The sequence below is a fragment of the Stegodyphus dumicola genome, chromosome 6, assembly GCF_044657685.1.
Source record: "Stegodyphus dumicola isolate Sdum_Otavi_A_Nest chromosome 6, ASM4465768v1".
Taxonomy (NCBI): domain Eukaryota; kingdom Metazoa; phylum Arthropoda; class Arachnida; order Araneae; family Eresidae; genus Stegodyphus; species Stegodyphus dumicola.
In genome coordinates, this window is record NC_140773.1 from 44,326,909 (window position 1) to 44,348,340 (window position 21,432).

Below are 21,432 nucleotides of genomic sequence, written 5' to 3' on the forward strand. Positions count from 1 at the left end.
ATTATCTCTTTTAACAAATACACCAAATTTCAAAAAGCGCCATAATATAAATTCACGTATTATCTTCGAAAATTTAAAAAAAAAGCTCTAATTTTTTGCAGGTATGCTTAGAAATACATCTACTTTAAGATGATTGTAAAAATTTTATTGGTTATAATTCAAACTTTTTTCGAAAAATTTATAAAAATTATTTAAAAACCAATCATAAAAAATGAATGAATTTTATTTGGAATGAACCTAAATTTCGAACTGCGTAGGAAAGAATCAAATACGTTTCATTAAAAAAGAAAGATATATTATTAAATACATACAAAATTGAATTAACATTGAGGAGCTAAAATTTTGAGAGCTAATTTTTTAAAAACTACTCGTGCGATTTTTACAAAACTTGGGAGTTTGGCATAATTTGAGTAGTAGAATCGAAATATGGAAAACAATTGGCATGTCATTTCAGAAAAAGACCGATTTTGTGTCAAAATACCTATATATGAACAATGCTATATATATAAATCTCATACATATCTTAAGTCGCGCTTTCGAGACATGAAAAGCGCAATTTGAATGTCGTGAATCGGCCCAGTAGAACGGGAGACATAAGGACTGCCCCTTCCTCCCCCCCCCCGTCAGTGTACATTAGTTATAATAAACACGGCTATATAACTGGTTTCGGATCCATGGAATACTTACTTGTAAGGACTATTATGAGTAAGATTAGAGTCAGCGAATACCCACTTTTGATTAAATTAATTAAAAAGCCATCGAATATCCACTTTATGATTAAACAATGTTTTTCCAATTCTTTTGAGTAAGTTAATGCTTTCCCGCACAAAAATAAAATGCTCAGCTGTATGGTGAAAAAATTTAAATGTGCCATTTCTGTGACAAATATTTGTTTTTATCATGTGATGAAAAGTACTCAATCTATATCTCAATCAGATGTGTAAACTAATCGAAAAAATTTAATTTTTCTTTGTTCTCACTGTTTATGAAAAAACGTTTCAAAAGCACAGATAAAAGTACACTATAATTCAAACATTTTATTATTGTGTACAAAATGTTAAATATTTGTTAAAATATACATCTTATATTTGATTTATCCATGAGAAAATGTCAAATTAGTCGAAATAAAAGAAATATAAATCAGATCAAATATTATCTTACAAAAGACTTCGAATTCTAGCGCAACAGGCAACAGGTGTAAGTAAAAATGGGTGAGTCACTTAAAATTGCACCATTAGTCGTTATACCGGTAAAGTTCCACCCGAGTAATGAACGAAATCACACCAGGGAATGGTCCCAGACTTACGCACCCTTCTTTTTCACCCACCAAACCACTCGACAGGACTTTCGGCTGACCAGTATTTAAGTGCCTTCATGCTGTACAGACACTACACACTTAAAAGCATCCACAACTGTCCAGGATTCTAACCTAGGCCTAATGTGATGCGGTAGACTTGTACAGCTAACTATTATACAGATTAAGGCGGTCGCAACAGTCGTGCAACTGATGATTTCAACGACTTACGATTCCAACGAGACGATGGAGAAAGTGTTATGGCATTCAAAACGTTTGTTTTTATGTGTTTCACGTTATAAACAACGAGATAACATCGTGCATCTACTAAACGACGGATTGGCTGCTAGAGGAAATGAGAAATTGTGTTTTGCAAATTCCCGTTCAGAGTATAATTTCTAGTTTCTTTTTTCCATTTTGATTTTATTTTCTATTTCTAAATCTTTAATATCAAGTATAGTTTTTATTTATTTTATTTTCCTGGAGCAGCCGCGGAGAACTCCGCGGGGCACAGTTTGGAAACAGCTGCTCTAAGGTTGCATAAACGCATAAAATCGTCAGAAACCGTGGATCGTCTTTTCTTGCGAAGAGTTCGTTTTATTTCCTTCGGGTGTAGGTATTCCAGAACAAATGCGGTGAATTATAAGCAATACATCATCTGGAATTCAGTTCTACTTGAAGTTGATGCATCAGTCAAAGATTCAGTACTGATTTTAGCAATCATGATTCTGAATTTATGAATCGTATACGCTGTTACAGTCATTTGATAAAGCTACGATAGATAGAATATATTCCTTACTGCCTTGGCAGCAGTATGCTAGCAGGATGAAACAAGTTTCTTTAGGAGGCATGTAAAAACACCCAAGTCGAAATCTAAAGCATCAGTACTAGATTCAAACAAATGATTTCTATTTTGATCTAACAATAAAATGTAACGGATTTATGCTTCTAATATTAATTGAAATTTCCGTGTATTCATCTTACTTTATATCCACTTTCCTGGAAATAAATTCGCTGTTTCACTTTATAGCCAATAGATGGCAGCACGTGCAGGCCACAAAGACTTCATTTTGTTGATTGTTAAGAGATCGCAGTTCGAGCGATCTTATCACAAATGACGTAACATCACATACTGAAACTTTGGAGGTTCTTCTTACTAATTGCAATGTATAAATTCAACCAAATCTTGCTCAATTATTTTTCAGTTTTTGAGAGAAAACGTAATTCCAGCCAGAGGGAATTGCAATGAGACAGACTGTAGCAGCAAAATTACATCACTATTCCTACACAGCGGTTTCTGTTACGTAATTTAATCTTATTTTCATGTTGTACGGTTATTTTAATAACATATATTTGTTAATGAATATCATGTTACTAATTTTACTTCATTTTTTATATATCATTATGTTAGTTTATTAAAATGTTTCATCTCAGCATTTATAATCTTAGCAGTTCCTATGATTTTTTGCTGTTGTTTTAAGCATGTATTTATCTGACAAATGTGCTTTTACTTAGTGTGTTGGAAAGTGCCAGACATGTGTTCCACGCATATAATCTGCAAGATTTTGCTCCAAAAATCTACTACTACTTCTACCTAAACAGCGGGTTCGGAATCTGTGCTACGCGGAGAGCCTTAAATGTCTTCGTCTGTACTTTACAGAGGCTCCGATTGCACTAAGAAATTATAATAAATAAAAATTGATGAAATAAAATATAAAAAAATAAGTAGAATCAAAGTAAAAAATTAAATCTTCCTCACGCCTTAAATAATAGAAATGGGGAGTTTTACAACAGTTACCTGCTGCGACCGCTAAGTAGTGAAGTGGTCTCAAATTCAAACTGCATGCGGACTGAATTCACGACCAGCAGCTGACTGACCACAATTTTTTAACCAAATAAAACTATGACTAACTGAATTTAATTTCAAATTTCACTTACTAATTTTCTCTCAAAAGAGTTGACATATGGTCTCAGTTTCATGTGTGCTGTAAAGGCCGTTGTGCTTCCTGTTGCGGGGCTTTAAAGTCCGGAATGTTATTTTGTCACAATCTCTTAGGAAGTTGAAAGATGTAAAAATACTATTCACGCTTTTAGAATGCGGATGCAGCCATACATATGAGCACGTGCAATACACATCAAACGAAGAAGACCGTACGCAAGCTTTAGGCAATTGCAATTAAATAAATTAACGCAATACAGTCTATTTAAAAAAAAAAACCGCTAATCGCAGTTAAACATAGGAGCGTTTTAAAAATGCAAGCAACACCTATGAATTTATGAGGTGGAATGACGAGTTTTTGAGGCCACCAAAGGGCAAGAGAGACTCCTTGTGTTGCGTTGCTACTCTCTCCTGACTTTAGTTTCAATTATATTTCTTATAATAATATATTATCAAAAGAATGGTCATACTGTAAGATGTACCAAAATACACCACAAAGCATGAGGGCTTCCATGCATTTCCATAATCAGAAAAATCATATTATTGTGAAATAGAAATTTATAGCAGTTTATAGTTAATAATTATCATTGTTCTCTATAACGAAACCCAAAATTCCGCTATATTAGAAAAAGAGAACACTATTACAATTTACAGTTCGCCAGCATTAATCAAAACAGTTCCACTCAGAATGAGGTATATTGCATAAAGACTTGGGTTATTAGGCACGAAAATCCTAAGGCTAGCGTTATTAGCATACGACTGAAATACGTTCATTAATTATTTTAAGAAAATATATCAAATAGGATCGATTTTGATTTATTGCAAAGAAAAAAAGTTTTGAAAAGAATTATATCTACTATAAAGTTATTACGACGATTAGGGCAAGCATTTAGAGGCCATGATGAAAATCAGAATGCAAGGCAGGAAAGAAAACTATTACACATGCTTGTAAATAGTTAAGTAAATATTACAGTTTTTAATTAACTGCATTTAGAAAAACAGACTAATCGAGGATATAGTTGTTACAGACACAGCGTACTGGCGGACGTACAAACAGTCCACTTTTATGGAGTCTTCTGAGCTTAGGACACAGCAATAACCAGGCTATTAGTGTACCTATGCAGCTGTTTCCAACAGGTAGTGAAATTGAAGAAACACAAAATGCTATATAGAAGTATAATTTTGACTTTCTTGCAAATTTTTGAGTCGACCATTAAAAAATGTTATTAATTTTTAATTTTAATTTAAGTTAACCATTAAAAAATGTAGTCATTAATGTTTTCGGTAATTACGCACGATTTGAGTTAAATCAATTTTCTTTGCTTACAAAGTGAACTCTATCTCGTGGCGACTACCTCCCGCAGACGGCCAAACTTGTTTTAGAAACCTATTCTAGAAAAATGATAATGAAACGAAATATTAATCAGAATAATATGACATTGGATTAAAATGCAAAATTTTTTTAATAAAATATTGATCAATAAATTAAAATGTATAAAAACAAGTAAACAGTCTAAAAAACCATCCAATACAGAGGAAACAGAACAATTTTTTTAAACATCAATTGATTTCTTTTAACGATCACTGTTCATGTGAGTATGTTAGGATAAATGTTTATTTTTATATTAATTGAAGATTAAAATTTGCTTCAAATTTTATATGGAATCTAAAATTAGTTAATAATATTGCTGAATTTAATGAGTATGTTTCAATGATCGAAATTTATATTATATTCATTTACAGTTTGAAGACTATTTAATCTAACCCCATCAAATTTTCCTCATCACTACTTTATTTAAAATTTTTATTGCTTTATTATTATTATTTAATCCAGTGATATTGTTAAAAAATGTTGTTGAACGAATTGCATTTTCTGTTAAAACATATTTCTGTGATTAAGAAATCCCAGACATTTTATACAATATGCAATTATCAGACATTAAATTATTCGAATAGTGAGTAGAGAATACCAAAAATCGTCTGAACCAACGGCTGCGTTCTGCCAAGCAAATTTTATGACATCAATTTAAAAATTAAGCAATGCTGTAATGGAGTTCCATTAGCCATTAGTTGAAATTAAGCATTGGTTTAAATAAGGTAGTTATCTAAATGTAAAGTTCTTCTACTTGATCTCTTGGTGAACCTTTATCATCGCTCTACAAAATTTATCCTTATTGGTCTGTCTGGAATATTGATCATTCTGACCCGTATATCAATATCTTCATGATGGTACTCCACTTTAAAATTCCGCAATATCTGCAAAGAAAATTTTTTAAAAAATATATTATACATTGGAATCTTCTGTAGCTACAACTGAACATTACAACACTGAAAAATAATGAAATCTTTGTTTTTGCCATTGCACCATACACTAAACATGTAAATGAGTGCCATGTTAATTGATAGCAACTTTTGCCGTAAGGCTACAGAAATTCATAAGTAAAACTATCTTTACAAAACAAACATAACATTCCTCATTGCAATCTGTAACGATATTTTTAAAGCCTCTAAAAATATTTCAGCTTTATAGTTAATAAGATTGGTTCATGCTTTTTGTTCTAGAAATCTCTTCAGTAAAAAAAAGAAGCAAAAAGCTACGCTAATAAACATCGGCATTTAGGGATACTGTTTGTAAAAAATTCCGAATCAGAAGTTTTAACAAGTATTTTTCGGACCGTCAGGTTGTAGAGACATTAGGTATTTTTTGGAAGCTGGCAAGATGAAAAATTAGTAGCGCCTTCGGCGGGAATCAAACCACGGATCTCTCAATTACGCGCTGAGAGTGCAGACCACTATACCACGAAGGCTCACTAAGAAGGCGGAAGAAATATCTTATATACTCCCCCTTTTTAAAGGGCGACTAAGGTTTTTAGGGGACCCAGTCGCCAAATCCTGGGTGAGGAGAGTCATCATGCAACACCCTTTTAGTTCGGGCGCCACTGTATAGACATTAGGTATTTTTTGGAAGTACGCAAGATGAAAAATTAGCAACGCCTTCGCGGGAAATCGAACCACGGACCTCTCAATTACGCGCTGAGAATGCAGACTGCTACACCACGTAGGATCGCTAAGGTGGGAGAAATACCTTATAAGGTTAGTAGGGTAGATGTAAAAAGGGATTAAGTGACAAAAGTCAAATTAAACAGGAGCAACAAAGAACTATTCCGTTCCTCACAAGAATGTCAAAAGTCAACAACAAAAAAGTTATGAAATTGATATAACTATAATCCATGTAATTCAGCGGTTTTTAAACGATTTAGTTATCCATGGCCGCTCGCACAAAATTTTAATAAATTGATGCATAGCCTCTTTTCACAACTTGCGAAAATTTTCCTTCCCAGACTGGGCACAAAATAGGGGAGGGGGGAATTGTGTTATTGAAGTTTGTTGCCGCTTATGAAAACAAATGTCTCACGCTAAGTTAATGTAAATTTAGAAAAATATTGTTAAGCTAATTAGGTACAATCTATCTATTCTAAAACATAAAATAGTAAAAAAATTTAAAATGTAACAGCATTAAAAAACAAATTTTATTTTATTACATAAATAAGTCTGAAAGTATTAAGAAGCTGCTAAAATGTAATAATAAACAATAAGTAAAAATATATTCCCCATAGTAATTAAAACTTTAATTTTCTTCGTCGCCGTTCTCCTCGTTGCTTTCTGTTTCCGTTGTCGGCCATTGAATGATGTCATTGTAAAAGTCTGTAGGCTAGGCCGGTATGTATTAAATGTACTTCTAAACAGTAGAGACCTTCTTTTCCTTAACTGAACGCTTTCCTTCAATAAATGCTGATTTGTCCGGCAGAGTGCTGCAAGTTTTTCTTGGGATATAAGCATCTTGTCTGAAACCGCATATGAAAGGAGATACCTTGACTTATATATGCTGATTTACACGTCAGTTACAGATTATAAATTGCGGCATAACGATATCTTGAGATCTCTTCTTTTCTGAAATGCACGCCATAGTTTTCATCTGATTCAAATGACTTTGCATAGAAAGTATTTGACCAGTGCCTACTCGTATTATATTAAACTATCCCTTTTCTGTGTGTGGGGGGGGGAGGGGAGTTTGGCTTCCTCATCAATTTCATATTCTTGTGGTTTGTAGATACGATCATTTCCCCTGGTAATGTGGTTGATTGTTCTGAATAGCAAGGTCGAAATGAATGACGCCTATCAGGAAAACAAATTTCAATTTTATAGATCATCGAACGAGTGCCATGAACAGTGTGTAGCTCTTGTTTTGATATGCACACGTGCACATCCATCAGAAAGAATGAACTTCAAAATATCTTACCGTCAATACTTCAAAATATCTTTGCGTAAATCCCTACTAAAACTAAATTATTATTATGATTGAAACCTGAATATAAACCATGCACATTACAATAATTCTATAAAAGCTTGCCCTCTTTCCAAAAACCGATTTCCATTAAATTAACTGAAATGTGTTCAGCTCACTTTATCTGGTCGTTTTTACAAAGAAATTTATTCGTATTTCACTTTTAAGCCCTTCATAAACGAAAAATGATCAGTATACAAATTGGTTCAAAATACAGTACAAACATAGGAGAAGACGCGGACGTGGGCGTTTGGGAGTTATGGGGAGGACACCTAAGGTAGGATTTTGTACGCCAGATTATATTAAATATATTAAACTAAAGAACTTCATAATAGAAATAATGCAGTTAAAAGAATGACAACCAATCCATACTACAGGGAAGAAAAGTACACTTTCATTGAGCAGATGTAAGAAACGTGAGGTGCTTCTTGTTGTCGTGAATGTAGAATTGTATACTATCATTATACCCCAGCGATCATGTGTCACTATAGGACTATTATTTCTGTCCGCCAGTTGATAACAGGTGCAAAGAAAGACACGAGAATAAGTCGGCTAAATGCGGTAATTCGTTTAGTTCTGGAGCCAAGGTCAGTCAGTAGACAAGTGAAGTTAGGATATTCACAATGCTGACGTCAGTTACTTATACAGGTAGGAGAAACAAAGATAAAAAAAGGGAGTGGTTTCTTCTAGACTAGGAGACAGTGACGTCACGCAAAACAAGCCTTGCCATAAGCCACTAAATTCGGTCCTAATCGATATAATGGTTAGTGGTGTGCTATTGCCTCATCGATGAGCTCGTTCGAATCTCGGAGAAGAAATGGATATTTATAAACGTATACTGTCTGTAAGGGGGCATTTAAATAATGGCCAGCCGAAAAGTCATTTCCAGTAAGGAAACAATGATGAAATAGCTTTGAGACCATTGCCTGAGTGCTTTCCTTCAAATTTGGAGCTCAGCTACGCAGCTAGTGCAGTGCGACTGCACCTATACAACTATTGGCATAATTCTGGTGTCCCACCCAGTTCTTCTTGTCCTGTAGATATTATAAGATTTTTTAGGATAGAGAAAAGAGAAAAACCAACTCCACTCTTGCTCGCAATCGCACCACGGATATTCTATTCCCTACCTGAATGTGCTAACCATTACACCACAAGAGTACGCACAAGCCTAACTGCTTATCAGCTTTTTTTGTCCTAAGAAGTTATCTTAATTGTCCTCTGGATTGGGTGAAAAATTATCAGTGGTCCAGAGATATGCTTGAAGCCATTCTTGAAACCTCTCAGGGAAAGAAATTCCACTGCGTCCTAGAAAAACATCTCATGAGACGCCAGTATACTGTCACAAGCCCCTAGAGAATGAGTCCCTGAATGTTTGCACGACGATTTAATATTTGTCAAATAACTACGATGCTTCTACATGATGGTAACAAATATATCACACTGTGTCAGTCCATTTATTCAATAAAGGTGTGTATGGCATCTCTAAATTAAGATTTATTTACCTCTACGATGATACAAATGACTTCTAGTTCTGCGAGTCTTCTACCAATGCAGCTGCGAGTTCCAAAACCGAAAGGCACGAAGGCATAGCGATAATGCTTGTCTTCTCTTTCTAGCCATCTCTCAGGATGAAAAGATTCGGGGTTTTTGAAATATTTTTCATCTCTGTAGACTTCTTGGAAAGAGACGGCGATAAGCGTCTGAAAAAGAAATTACGTAGAAATTTGGCTTCAAGGTTAATTCTAAAACTTGTCCAATTCTACACTTCTCGACACATCTTTACGGCCCGATACAACGTTTCTCAAAACAATAAATAGTCTAGTAGGTAAATCTGTCTTTTTTTTCTTTACAGTCCAAGAGCCATTTAAAATGGTGCCCTGTTCCAAGTTAAGCCTTTCTCCCAAAGTTACGCTATCACTAACTTTATACAACGTATTTGTTAATTACTCAGCTTTCTCTTTAGGCTTTTTGATAATTCCTGCGTAAAGAAGTCTTTTATTTCAAACACACGTACATTCCTCTCCAACCGTACCCTGCGACTCGAAAATGCTTTACTCATTAAGGCAACAGAAGGCATTCTCTTTCAGTCTCTCTTCAGAAAGCGAAAAGATCTTTTATCTTCCTACCGCCGTCTGAAACCTCATACTCCCAATTACTTATCTATATTATCATGGAATCGTACAAGATTTAGAGTTAACCCTGAAGCCAGATCTCAGCATAACAAAATAATTTTTAATTTAATTTTGTCACAGTAGTTTGCTTTTTAACAAAATTCCAAGACGAAATTTACCAATAATAACAGTCAATATTAAATAATCTTGCTGAATATTCTGTGAATATTGAAATAAACAAAACCGTTTTAAAAACACAAATATTGTGCTAAAACTGAAGTTCAGAAATTTTAATTTTGATTCATCTAGAAAATTGCAAGTAATTTTTAAAAAATTTCATCTTAAACATCGTGAATTTACATTCACCATGGCAGTAAATTTGTACGCATTCGGTGTACCGTTGTCATAAACATTACAAAACATATATTTATTCGAGTTTGTATAAAATTGTATTTTACAAAAAATATTGCATTTGATCTATGGCTTATAGATAAATACGCATAAATATCGCAATGATTATTAAAAATAAATGTATTAAAACGTTACACTCTTATCGAACAAGAAAGCAATGATTTAAGCTTGCATTGTAATATAATACTATCAATTAATGTTATTCTTCATCTGCAAATTTATGAAATCATTTATTTCGCTTTAAGATGAAGATCGTACAAAACTGAAAGTTGAAAAAACAACATTCTTATTTTACAGCCTTCATCGATATACAGACCTTTGAGTCCAAAGCTTGGCATGTTAATTTTTTTCCTAAAAACGGTTTTTTGGAACACTGTTTAAATCCCTGGTTTTTCCATATCACTTCAATGCTATTAAAATAATGACCTACAAATAATAAGTATTCTGCAGTAATAATAACAATGACTGCAAGTCTCAAATAAGATGAAAAAGGGAAGGGGCAGAAACTTGCGACACATTCTTTTCTTCAACTTCTTGACGAGAATGCAATTTGAACAGCGTCTTTAATGATCTTACGTCCAACAGCTATCATTCAAAGAAACAGGTTGCCAATTTTCAGCAGTATTTGACCAACGTTTTTATATTTTCGTCTATTCTTAATAGCGAATGGCAGCCTCTTCTAGGTTTATCATCAGCATCTTCGCATCCATTGCGAAATTATCCTTACCAACGAAAAGCATTGAATAGTATTAATATTTTATTCCTATATGCTTGAGACATTTTCAGATATGTCCGGTGCTGGGTTTCTTGCGTTACAGCAAAATTTTATTGCTATTCCTTAGATGTTCGCTGGATCAAAGCAAACAAATAAATGCAAAGAAAATTTTGTCCATAAGTAGAAAGACATGGAAGCAAATTCATGTGTCACACTAATAATTGTTGCCAGTTATCATTTGACAGGTTTGCAGCAATTTGTTAAAACATATTACGCCTAAAACTTTGCAAGCACACCGTGTAAACATCAGTAACTCGCTTGAATATTGCCATCGAATAGTATGATTAATTCTCTTGGGACGCTGATGTTCTAATGCTTTCTCGTTACTCGCAATTTTTCGCCTCTTTCTTAAAGATCTGCTGTTGATTCTAGACAAGATTCCAATCGAATCTCAACTGGAGTCCAACATTTGTACTACAGTTTAGCGAAGGTAAATACTGGCATAGAAATTAAGACCCTCAGTGTGAACTTGCAATTAAATGGCAAGCGGTTATATAGTCCCATCATAGGAAAGCGAATCCAGGTACCAGAACACTCAAACAGCCCAGAATTGGAAAATTAAACTTTTTTCTATACATAATTTGGTAGCATTATTCATTCGGTTGGTTTTATGATTTTACATTCAATATTTCACAAAAGTTTGGAAGATCAATTAATCAGAATAAATCCCTCATTCAATTTCAGAACAGGACGAGTGAACTTCATGCAAAACGCTCCTTTTGTTGAACTCAAGTGAACACGGTTACCACTTACGCTTGTACGAAGAATAGGTTATATTATGTAACATATTACCAATCATTCATCGTGATACAAGTTGCAACATAAATTCCATATCCCTGAAGGTTTACAAAAATACCATATTCGCATCTCGTCATAAGACACGCTCTCCCTTCTAGTGGTTGTTGGAGGTCTACCGCTTCTGAATCCAGATATACGGGAGCCAGTTTTCATGTAGTGCCCAAGAAACCCTTAAGGAAATTTCAGAACTAGAGGCGTATATGCTGGTTTCCCGTATATTTCGAGTATAAACGCCACTAGCATGCGACAGTTTCTTGTTTCCTGGAAAGTTTTTAAGAAAAATAATGTTTCTAACCTCATTTGAGACGTCTTTAATAATACAGTCTTATTTATAATTTAATAAAACAGTCTAAGAATTCATAAAAAATAAACTTCGGAACCGATACTAACTTTTATTTTGCTAAAATAGAAACTTACGAATTTCATAAAATGTTAATCTTTGTTGATATGACAGACATCTATGTGACAATTCGTTTCGTTCTGCATACGTGCTAGTATATCATGATCAGCAGCAACGATATCGTTGAGATTCCAGACATTAGCGAGGAATGAAGCACAAAGATTTTGAAATCCTTTTATAAAAGCCATGCATGAAATGTCGTAAACTTATTGCCACATATACGGTATTTGACATCAAAAACACATGCAGTATGATAAAATATCATGTTCAGTGCTATCGTGAATATTAAATTTAAAAGTTTAAAAATTAATCAGTATGAAAATAAAACGTCATAGAATTCATGAGCTACAATTTAATTCCGAGTTTCCCTTATATATAATAAAGTTAGATTTAAAACATTAATATTTTATATTTAAATATTCTTATTATTATGAAATATGAAAAGAAAAATACTTTTCTTGTTGTGAAATATGAAAAGAAACATTACCCCAGCAGGAACCTGGTACCCAGAAATCACCACATCCGTTTCTAATTGCCGACCAGTACCACCTATTACTGGATTCATCCTGGAATGATACGCAGCGCAAGTTTAAACCTCATTCTTTTAACATGCTTCAATGGAAAACAATTTTAAATACAACTTATGTTTTATATTTGTTTTCTTTAAACACTGAATGAAAAATTAGAGTACTTGAAGAAAAATGGAATTTTTAACAAGGAATATAAAACATCAACATTCAAATGATGTTAGTTAGATCGTAAACATCTAAGCCCTAAAATAGAAGAAAGCGAAAACTACGAATAGAATAATTCGTACAAAATACCCTGCCCTCCAAAAGTTAAGGAACTTCATGTTTTTCAAAGCTCACCATACAAAAATGTCAAAAACATTTAAATTAACAGTTTATATCCATGATAGTAATGAAGTTTAAGAAAATATATGCAAAAACAATAACTACCTCTACTATTTTACTGAAATGAATGCTTATATAGGAGTTGGAGAAAAAATGCAAAAATTTTAAATTTTGTTCGCGTGTGTTGATCTTCAATTGTTATTAGAAATTCCGTTGACAATAGCCAGGAGAGTCTATCAGTTTCCAATAGAAGTCCTTTGCCGGATTCGCTGAGGTGGCGGCGATCGAATGGATGAAAATGGGGTTGTCACAAACTGATCCTGCTAGACGTCTCAATGTCTCTCGTAGTGTGGTCCACAGACTATGGAATCAGTTTTAATCCGAAGCTTCTGTGCCTAGAAGACATGTTCCAGGCAGACCAATTGTTAAGCACTTCCGGGAGAGTGTTATATAGCTATTTCGACCCGAAGGAGGAACAACATTACAATTCCTCAGCTCGTGCCATATCAAGTAGTTGCAACAGGAGTAAAAATCTCAGCTACTACAGTGCGCAGACGTCTGCACAATACAGGTCTGTATGCAAGACAAACCAGTTGTTTGTATCCCCTTGACCCGAGGATACAGCGGTGCCCGTTTATGTTGTGTAAGAGAACACATCTCCTGGACCAGTCAACAATGGACGTCTGTTCTCTGCACAGGTGAGTTCAGGTTCACACTGGAGAGTGATTCAGGTCGTCAGATGATCTAGAGAAAACAATGTACCAGATACCACCCATCCCACATTGTGGAAAGACACACCTACAGAGGTTGTGAAACAATGGCTTGGGCTAGGATCTCTGTCGTTCATCATACTGATCTACATGTGTTCCATGGAGGAACTTTGACCGGTGTAAGATATCGAGACGAGATCCTTGATCAATATGTCCACCCATATGCCACTGCTATTGGTCCTGGATTTCTTCTGATGGACGACAATGCGACAATGCGCGACCATAGCGAGGCTCGGATTGCTGAAGACTATCTTGATGATATGGAGTCGCTGGAATTATCAATTCAATCCCCAGACCGGAATCCGATAGAGCATATTTAAGACTACCTTCGGAGACAGGTTGCTGCTTTGAGTTCTCCTCCAAGGTTGTTATATGAGCTTGAACAAGAATTACTCCGCGTCTGGTCGTTGCTTACATTTCACTGACCGACAATTTAATTGACAGCATGGAACGTCGCTGCCTCCATTTTAATGCAACTATGGATGGACACATTCCTCTTCAGACCCTAATTTTGTAATGCTATCACCACATTTTTCCTCACAAAACTGTAATGCACAGTTTCTCCAAAACTGGATTTCTCTGCCAAGGCTGCAGTGCTTTGTTGTAATTTGTATTTGCGCTAAACTTAAAAAAATATTCTATGTCACATTCATTAAAGAACTGTTAAGTGAACATGTCTCCTAAATTTCTTGTTTCTGTGTTGCTTCGTTCTCAAATTAACCACAAAAAACATGCTGTTCCTTAACTTTTGGAGGGCAGTGTAGATAGCATCATTACATATGCTGTAATAAAATATCGTTTTCAACAATGTTAATCAGCTAAACTTTTGTTTCGAAGCACAAAATACGAAAACCCGGCGATGTCTTCGCCGGATTCGAACAACGGATATCCCGAAATTACTATTCGGATATGTTTCCAGTTACACCACAATGGCATGCGATGAGGAAGAAGAAAGTTCTATACAAGCTGCAAAGAATTTAACAGAGCGGAAAAAATAAACAAATAAGATTTAATAATTTTGTGCCAGGTACATAGCAGATGGCATTAGAAGCATCGTTTAGTAACTAAGAAGTTGCAAGTCTTCATAAAATTTATCAGATAGATAATGATATTAGAAATGTTTTTAGTCCAGTCTTTCTCAAATGTTTATTTCTTAAAACTAAAACAAATTCATAAAATGGGCTCCTAAGCAGACTTTCCTATTCTGCTGTAAATGTGAATCACTTGTCTAGCAGTTGAATAGCATTTCAAATGTCCTGTACCATGATAGCAGTAGGTATATTGAACGCGATATAGTCGAAAAGGCTCGGTGAATGGAGTTCTGGTATATGATATGATCGAACTCTTCATCTTTGCTGCAAAATAGCACAGATGAATATCCTCCTTGCATCGAGAAACCAAGAAGTTGATTGGCAGAGCGAAGAAAAGCTGATTAGAACAAAGTTCTCCTGTAAGAGTGGAGAGAATCGGGAAAAGCTTTTTTCAAACCATATTCAATTTAAAAGAAATGGCCAAAAAATAATACGTTGAATGGAAATTAATGGAGATTGTGTTTATCAAGGAGAAAAATTGATTATGACCTAAATTAATAGCAAAGAAACAGATATCTAACTAAATAATATGAGACTATGCAAAAAGAAGATCAAGTTAGGTTTCATAAGCATGGCAAAGCATACGAAGTCTAGAGGGATGCCTTCGTGAAGGACGTCCTAAGGAAAAATGGCTCGAATTCACATTTATGCATGAGGAAAGCCACGAAACCTAACCATACAACCAGCTCTTTCGCCTGAGCTCGGACCTAGGTCGAATTCCCAGCACTCAACGGTTTCTATCCACTGGTGAGTCTCAACACAAACAGAAACCCGGTATTGTGCTTAAGTTCTCCGTCCCTCTCTCAGATACGGACTGAACGAACTCCTGCTTGATTATAGAAATAGATGAAACGTTCTCTAACTTGCTAAGCGATTGTAGTTTATTTGTAACAAATTTCTAAGCGCTGCTTAAGGTCTTTTCTTGTTGCTAGTTAATTTTCCATCAAAATCAAGGATGGAAATAAGATTTTTTATTTTCTTAATATTATTATTGAATTTCTATGAGATTTTATTTAAGAACTTCACGATTGTGGTAATATTATATTCTTCACGAATAATGCATTTCTTAAATAATACCCTTGGCAATTAATAATCTAGCTTAAAATTATATTTTGCATGGAGCTTGTGTAAATGACTTTTACCAAGATTAGCCCAGACAGAATTTTCAAAATATGTGGATCATTATTCTAGATTGCACTAACAGGAATATATCATTCATTCGGCTTGGAAAAGTACTGTCACTACACAAAACATAAGGTATAAAATTTATATTCCTCGTGGTGTCGCAACTGACCAGTTCTCAGAGTTTTGCCGTTTTGTAGAATACAAGAAGGTATTTCTTAATTATTTAGATGTTCAATTTGTATTTTAATTATAGTTTTTTAATTGATATAAATTAAAATACTTGCAGCATTACTGTAATTGTTATATCATTCGTATGTATTTAATACAAAATCTTGCTTTATACTTTACCAGCAATTTAATTTATTAATGCATTTTTAATCGAAGGAATGAAACAGACTTAAGTTACTAAAAAAAGGCATTTATCGCCTCTAAATCTCGTTCTTCGTTAATGAATTGCATATTGATTAAATCAGAAAGATAAATTAAATATCGTACGTTTCACTGAAGGACAACACTCTTGTACCCGGCTATGAAGTTATGTGGAAGATAAATTAACGATCTGATTAGTTACGTGCAACGATAACGCTTGTCAACGCGAGTGAATGATATATTTGGTAGTCTAACGTAACGTAACGGTCTAAAACTTTGCAAAGATTCCGATAAGAATGTTTCTAATGCCAAAATGCTAAATTTATTAAGGATGAAAATTTAGAAAGTGTTCGAAAAAAGCTGGCTACTAACTTTATTTCCTTAATTCCTTAATATTGACTCTATATTTGCAACTAGAAGTTTCTCAAAATAAGGCTTCATATTTTATGAGAACAATTGCAATAATGTGAATGAGAGGGTACATTCAAAATAAAAGCTGACTTTTAATAAGACCTGTATAGCAAATGCATTTAGCAAGATACTTAATATACTCTAATAGGTTAAATACAAAACTTTATGTTCCTTTTCATGCGTATGATTAATAAAAACTCTCAAGAGTCAGCTACTAATTTACTAATGAATGTTGTTTTAACAAACATGGAAACCATTATGCAAACGTATGATACTTAGGTTGCTCATGCAACTTAGGTTTCAAAGTCTTCAGAGTTGCTCATTTAAAATTCTATCACTTTTTAAAATTTCACTGTCCACTTTTCAAGCGCAAAATGGAGATGTAATTAATAAATTGTTTTATAAATTTGATGTTTTTGTGTATATCGCGAGCCTTCTGAAACAAATATCTAAGAAATATAATTATGTTTTATTGAATACATTTTTGATCCTATAAACACATTTTCATTACCATATGGAGAATATTCATTGGGAGAAAATGTGCAGAGTATGGTTACAGACATTAGGTATTTTTGGAAGCAGGCAAGATAAAAAATGAGCAACGCCTTCGCCAGGAATCGAACCGCGGACCTCTCTAATACGCGCTCAGACCACTAAACCATGATGGCGCGCTAAGAAGGTGGGATAAAAACCTAATAATGGAACTTTTTTATACCCTGAAGAATATACACTGAAGTTTGTCACTGCTGTGAAGCGCTGGAATATCCCATAAATTACAGAACGTCTGGTCTTTGACCTTAAATCTCTTGATTTCCACCGGTAATAGAAGTGGAAACAAGTCAGTAAATTCCCTCTGTAATACACTTTTGAATTTTGCAAACTGTAACTTTTGCTTTTAATTAATTAGAGTATGATAAGTATTTTACAATATTTATTTTACTGGGGTAATATAAAACATCGGATTTTATTTTAAAGAAGTCTGTAATACATACTTTTGGAAATATTTTCATAGATTCTCAACTGCATATGAAGAAACTTCATCCTTAGAATTATATGCCCAGTGTCAATATTTAAAAATATAAAATCCGCAGCCACCTTTTCGAATAACCTGTACATCCGCGTAAGATGAAGTCTTCAGAATATCCATCAAGAATAAATTAAACTGTAAACATTCACACTACGTAAATGACAAGACTAAACTTATGTTTATATTAAAAACAAACTTACGCAATACAAACTCTAGGTTGGTGCCAATTGCTAAAAGCATAATTTTATAGTTATGAAAGAAATAACATTTTTACATGATAAAAATATAATTGCTAAATACTCTCATAATTTTTGAAGAAATAAATTTTAAAAAAATATGAAGTTACACAAATGTAATACTTTATAACTTTAGATTTCAACAGGTATTATTAGTATAATGCAACACTTAAAAATAATTTATGTATTTAAACTCACATCTCTTAAAAAAAATTAAAAAAGATACAAACCTCTGTGATTCCTTCATGCACGATTTTAAGTATTTTAATTCATTGAAAACATTTTGCGTTATCTTGAGATCCTTCGATGGAAGCAATTTAGAAATTTCTTCAAACAGAATCTGCTGTTTATCTGGATTCTTAGCCAAATTGTACAGAAGAAACCCGACTGTATGTGACGTCTGTAAAAGAAATAAAAGTAAAAGAACTGAAAGAACTGCATGTTAATCTTTTTAATTTTATAACTTGTTCCGATTCTGAATAAACCTGATTTTAAAAGTGACGAGATCAAAAACTGGAAGCGAAACATACTTTATTATCATTTACAAAGCATATTTTTATATTTGAGTTTCTTCTGATACTAAAATTAATTCTTATGTAGCTAACTTGAAACGAAAGTAATATAATCCCTGCAATTATGAACAGAGTGTTTTAGTGGGTCTTAAATGATAACTCGTTAACCTAACCAAATTTTGTGAGTTTGCAGAGGAAACCAAACGAAACTTATTTACGGAGTGAGGTTATTTTTGTTCGAAATTAATATGCTCTAAAATAGGCCCATATTTAAATAAAAACATTTTTATTTTTGATACCGGAGACTTGCTAAAATACCTGTGAAACGGTCTAGCACCTTTACTCATAAAGCAAAGCCATCCCCAGACACACGGCGTGCATTAATTGACAATTCTGAAAGAAAACCTTCTCAGACTAATGGCAAAGAGGGCACACAGACCAACCAAAAAACATTAAGGGTGCCTGAAATCATGAAAACTTCCAAACCAGTAATGGAGGAAAAACCATCAACATCAATTTGATACTTGACTCAACAACCTAAAATTAACTCAGCCACACATGGAAAAGAACTCGCGAAGATATTGACGGTTTCCCTTAAAAAATACCGTTAGGATAGCCTCTCGGGACGGATGCAGTTAAAAAGAAACTAGATTTCACCAACATCACGTGCCAAATGATAAATATTGGTTCAAGGCTGGCAATATTGTTTCTTTCAATGAAGCACACTTCTGGTTGTATGGCCAAAAGTCAGTATTTAAAACAGACAAATTTTAACGTCAGTCACCAAAATTGTCAGAATTTGATAAAAAAAAAGCCTTAAAATGATCATCGCCAAACCTTTTTATTCACAAAAGATTACGGTTTTGCGTCATTTATATGCTCATGGCAGTTTGGGTCCGTAATATATTGACAAGAGAGTGAATTCAGAATGCTAGATATCGAGTTGTAATGAACGAGGTTCATTCCTGACGCCTGCCACGATCATTGGATACAAGACAAACGATTTCAGCAAGATAGAACTCCTGCCAATACGCGACGTCTGTCTTAAATTTCAGGTCCTAGATTTGCTCAGGAGTAACTACGGCAGCTGTGCAAAGACGCTTGCTTTGATAAAGGATGTGCTTGCTTCCCCCTTTCCCCTCCATAACCTTAACTTATCGCCGGTCAACTTCTCATAAAGCTATTATAAAAATGAAACATTTAGAAACTTTGATCGATCAAAAGTCATAAAAACTGAAAGCAACGTTATAAAAAAAAAAAAGAGTCCTTTTTCTAGACCAACTCAAGTAGTTATCGAAACCTTCGAGCTAAAACTTGTGTCCTCAATGTCTTCGTTTTGCAGTGTCAGAGTAAATGCTGAAAATTTGAAATAAAAATATTTTCCATTCAAAAGTTATTCAGTTTTTAATTAGCGGGCTCTTGCAAAACTCCTGTATGTTTCTATAAGCCAAATTACTCCATGTAACATGAAAGCAAGGAAATTGTGGAGCAACCTTACTTAACACCCCATGGAAGATCACTATTACATGGGATGTTACCTTAGCTCGCTCATTCGTGCCGCAGCCTCATGACATCATCTCGTAGTGAATATGGAAGTTGTTGGTAAATGCGAAATTGTTATTCCTAACGTTACTGCTGCATGAGCAGCAGTAACATTAATGCAATGTTATTATTTAGTATTATTCTTCCATATATTATTGTATTACAGTTCTAAATTAAATGTTTAGTTTTAAATTATATGTTTATTTAAAACCATAGATTCCATTGTAAAATTGACTGATGTATTTGTATTATAGAAGCCGAAATGTTGGAATGCTCTTTTCTTTGCTTGCTGTGATTTTCTGAATATCTGAAATGTATTGAAGTTAAGTCCTTCAAAGTTTAGGCCCTACCGCTCTTTGCCATAAATCATATAAACGAAACCAAACTAAACCTTCAGGATTTGATTTCACTTTAAGGCGCAAGATACCAAATCTGGCAAGTAATCAGATAATAAATAAAAATAATATTTTCCTTTGAAACTGAAAGCCTCGCGAAAAGTGTATTATGCTTAAGAGTAACTATAATCCGTTAACTAATGGAACCTTTTCTGGACTATCGAGATGAATTCGTTTTAGAAATCGGGTCCATTGATTCTTCTTATTATCTTCCTCTTTAGGCAAAATATTCTTGTGAATTATTTCCTGCTAGTTAAAAGGATCACCACATAGTCTACAAACAACGTTCGAGCAAATAAATAAGAATGTGTAAAATTTTACCAAATCAGACAAATGGTTGTCGATTTTCCTTTGCATTATAAATCAAACCCCAAACTTCATGACATATAATGACAGTTCCAGTTATTGCCTGTCATTTAAATCAAATCTTTATTTTTTTGTTTTTTAGTTTTTGAATCTGTAATGTTTGAATGTGTGAAGCCGATAGAAGCATAAATTTCAAAAAGAAAAAATTAGATAATTTAGTAATTATCAAAGCAATTTAAAGGTTAGATTGAGACAATTTCAGTCCTAAGTTTCGTGGAAGAACTGTCTAGACTTACCGAGTGATATTTATGCTCATGACAAGCCATATTACATAAGAACTATTTTAGGAATGCTTGAAGAGCGAAAGGTTAACTGTCACAACGATTATTATGCATTGCATTAAGCCTCTGTGACAAACATCAAGTTTATATTAAAAAACTTCCTGTTTCTCCAGGAAACGAACAGAGTGTCCGCCGCGATGGACGCCAGTGAATGTGATCAAGGAAAGACTCGTTAAAGACTACCCCTTGGCGGGATATCCATTACGAGTCAGGTAAGACGGACAAAAACGTTAGATTTTCGTCTGAGAAATTTCGAGGTAGTAAGACGCATTACAAGTCGGGAAAACTGCTGTGTTTCCCCATTTGTAATAATGCTGTAATGCTATTTTTTAATAAATAAAGAATGCCTGTGTTATGTTTTAAAATAACTATTAAAAATA

The 21,432-nt window shown here is 33.9% G+C and overlaps 1 protein-coding gene across 1 annotated transcript in view; it reads right to left on the bottom strand.

Annotated features, from left to right (window-relative positions):
- Positions 1-1,017: 1,017 nt before the first annotated feature.
- The window catches only part of LOC118203441 (putative cytochrome P450 49a1), a 35,593-nt gene continuing 15,178 nt past the window's right edge, over positions 1,018-21,432 (bottom strand). The window contains exons 4-8 of the mRNA XM_035375718.2: positions 20,361-20,442; positions 18,187-18,356; positions 12,561-12,639; positions 9,081-9,278; positions 1,018-5,489 (exon numbers count right to left, since the gene is read on the bottom strand). Coding sequence (XP_035231609.1) covers positions 5,382-5,489; positions 9,081-9,278; positions 12,561-12,639; positions 18,187-18,356; positions 20,361-20,442 — 637 coding nt within the window. The 3' untranslated portion in view covers positions 1,018-5,381. The remainder of the gene's footprint in view (positions 5,490-9,080; positions 9,279-12,560; positions 12,640-18,186; positions 18,357-20,360; positions 20,443-21,432) is intronic.